This window comes from Dreissena polymorpha, chromosome 7 (genome assembly GCF_020536995.1).
Source record: "Dreissena polymorpha isolate Duluth1 chromosome 7, UMN_Dpol_1.0, whole genome shotgun sequence".
Classification (NCBI taxonomy): Eukaryota; Metazoa; Mollusca; class Bivalvia; order Myida; family Dreissenidae; genus Dreissena; species Dreissena polymorpha.
Genome location: NC_068361.1, coordinates 4919278 through 4922614, shown reverse-complemented (window position 1 = coordinate 4922614; position 3337 = coordinate 4919278). Strand labels below are relative to the sequence as shown.

The window sequence follows — 3337 nt, the reverse complement described above, 5'->3', positions numbered from 1 at the left end:
CAATGTGTTTCTTTTTAAGCTTTAAAACCTTTTGCTTGACAGAGTTTATTTGTGTAGCCCAATAATAAGTTTTCGCGACAATAGTACTGGGTTACACTGCACAATAATTATCTGTCAAAAAAGGTAAATTAAAAAAATGGAAAGCAAAGACGTCCTTGTCGATTAATGTTTCTGTATATGTCACCCTTGCAACAATGAGAATCACCAGGCATGGTTTGCTCAGTTGGTAGAACACAGGACTGTCAATTGAGTTGTGTAACTGTTTATTTAAGTTCTCCGCCTGCCACCTTTACTGGCTTTAGTGCAGTTATTTCGAGCATTTGAGTACTTAAATGTACAAACTACAACTGGGAAGTAGAATATTGCAACTAAACCTCTTTGTGGACTGGTCATCAAATAATTTCTTTCATCCAGATAGTAATGCAGTCGTTAGTTTGTTTAATTATTCAAACAATCATCATGTTTACTTAGAACACGTACTAAAACTGTTCAAATTAAATCAAATCAAAAGTTATTTACTGTCGGTATGAAATAATATGTATATAACTATATAACATAAGCTATTTATAGCTTTTGACCGACCTAACAAATAGTAGCAAATTGCAACACATCATTAATACATAGCATACATAAGAAATAGTTATTGTACTAAAACACACTAAAAGCATAATTAAAGCAGTATTCCTATAGGACATTATTAAAATGTAAGCAGAAATATAATATCAGTACTATACATTAAAAATTAAGAGCTGAGTGAAAGAAAGCTGATCTTGACCCAAGGAAGGGGCCTAACCTACCATAAAAAGAAAAGGTGTAAAAGTGCTGACAGAGAAAATGGAACACAAAACTTAAATGATCTAATAATACAATTTGGCTATAAACATCCACACTACGTATAACGTATTAGTCGGTTTAAAAGCCTTAATGGCTTATATTGTCTATTTATGTCTTGCCGACTCAAAATAAATCTTATCTTATCTTATTACAGAATATAGAAGCAGTATACTACAATGACTGAAACGGTTGGGTTGTGTTTTCATGAAATGAAATAGGGTTATGTCTTTAACAAGCGGGTCATGGAATTATTAGTATATAAAGTGCTGCTCTTCTGGGAGCAGGCAGTCTGCGTTTGATTGCCGAACAAATCACAACGTTTAATACGTTGCAGTAATAAGAGGCCATATACCATAGCTTGCTGGGTAGCCTACAGACTCATATATTAGTCCAGGTCACAGGTTTCCTTTGGTAATATTAGACAGTGCATGTGTCAGGTCTCCTAGGTCAGCCAGAATATGTCAAGCTACTTATAATCGCTTGTACTACACTGACCGATAGTCCTCCTTGCATAATGCAAACAAGAGACACTGCAGGCTCATTGCCATAGGTGTAAGACACACGAGGTGACCCAAGACACCCTAGGTGACCCAAGTCACCCAAGACACCCTAGGTGACCCAAGTCACCCAAGACACCTAGGGTGACCGAAGACACCTGAGGTGACCTAAGTCACTCAAGTAACTGTAGGTGACCCAAGTCATCCCAAGACACCTTAGGTGACCTGGGTCAACCAAGTGATTGAAGACATTCAAGAAAACACATGGCATACAAAACCGGCTTTTATAGTGATTAAATGTTCATTATTAGAATAATACAATCATTATAAATCATTAATAGTGTAAATATTCATTGATCCCAGTTAAAATTGTGGAAATTGAGTATCTAATCAAAGGGATAAGGAAAGCCACAATAAAATCTGTGTTTAAAAAAAATGCCACTGGTGTGAGTTGCCATTGTATATATCCTGAAGAAATAGTAAACACGTTACAGTATTTTATGCAGGAAAAAACTAAATTAGCCTTGTGTTTCCACACAATCACGCTTATGTAAACAGGTTTAAACTGAACACTCCTTTTATATTTGCGGTGAGACAAATCATGACATGATATCTGTTGGTAATGTAACCCCTAATATACCTTTTCATTAGTTGCAGTTAGATTAGTATGGTCCTGCAGGCAGGGCTATTAAAATCACGAGAACTGTCTGTTCTAGGTAATTCCGTCTACATAAAATGTTATAAGTTTGTAGAACAAACTTTTTTAACTTTACGCAATTAACATTGATTTGAATCAAATTACACATTATTAAATGGCAGTTGCCTTTTGTTTGGACAAGTAAATCTGGTTTCACCGTTTCATGTTTACCTGGGCTGGCAAGTTAATTGTTAGAAAGAATTATGGTGAAACTGGGTTGGCAGTATTAGTTATTTCGGTGGACAAGATTTAGTTTTGAATTAAAATGTCAGTGTGTTCCTTTATATACTTTTTTGCCTTACAATTTCAGAAGGTTCTCTCCAGCCTCAACCATGGCGATGATGGACAACAAGGCCTTTCTTATTTCCCATATAAGAAACTCTTTCATTACAAGCGATGATACCGGAATGTGTGAAATGATTATTACCCTCGATGATGACAAAAACAGGTATGGGACAAGGATTTGATAAAAAAAACGAGGAGTAGCCATGGGGTTCAAGTTAAAATAGCGTTGAATGGTGATTGGTTAAGAACGAAAATCACAAAAGGTAGAGGATGCTTCTTAAAATGGTGGACAGTCTGATATCCTGATCTTACAATTTTCAGGAATTTTTAAGTCAAACGCCAGTATTAAATGTTTCATATCACTGTCTACATAAATGTATTGAAGCAATATTCAATGTTCCTTTATTCATAACCTCTATTCATTTTCAAAAAGGAAATAATTTACTGTTCATTTTAATTGATGTTTTTGCATTCAATTTATATGTTAATTTGTGGGTATTCTGTCATATGTGAATTTTCCATTTTCCAGGAATGGCTACACAAGTGACAGTGGAATGGAGTCGTCAGAAAATGAACTTTCTCACTCTTATGACATTCTGCCTGACATGGATTATGGTATGCCTCATGATCAGTTGTTACCTCACTTGTTTTGAAACATCAGTTGTTATCTCCCTTGTTTTGAAACATCAGTTGTTACCTCCCTTGCTTTGAAACATGAGTCTCCTCCCTTGCTTTGAAGCATCAGTTGCGTTCCTTTCTTTGCAACATCAGTTACCTCCCTTGCTGTGAAACATTAATTGCCTCCCTTGCTTGCAATATCAGTTGCATCCCTTATTTGAAACATGAGTTGCCTGCCTTTCTTTGAAACCTCAGTTACCTCACTTGCTTTGAATCATCAGTTGCTTCCCTTGCTTTGAACATCAGTTGCCTCCCTTGCTATGCTGCATCAGTTGTTACCTCCCTTGCTTTGAAACATAAGTTGTTACTAACCTTTCTTTTAAACATCAGTTGGTACCTCTCTTGC

The 3337-nt window shown here is 35.9% G+C and overlaps 1 protein-coding gene across 1 annotated transcript in view; it reads left to right on the top strand.

Annotated features, from left to right (window-relative positions):
• LOC127837371 (target of rapamycin complex 2 subunit MAPKAP1-like) overlaps positions 1-3337 on the top strand; it is a 57736-nt gene that overhangs the window by 141 nt on the left and 54258 nt on the right. Inside the window, exons 2-3 of the mRNA XM_052364360.1 lie at positions 2339-2476; positions 2843-2928. Of these exons, the coding sequence (XP_052220320.1) occupies positions 2361-2476; positions 2843-2928 (202 nt within the window). The 5' untranslated portion in view covers positions 2339-2360. The remainder of the gene's footprint in view (positions 1-2338; positions 2477-2842; positions 2929-3337) is intronic.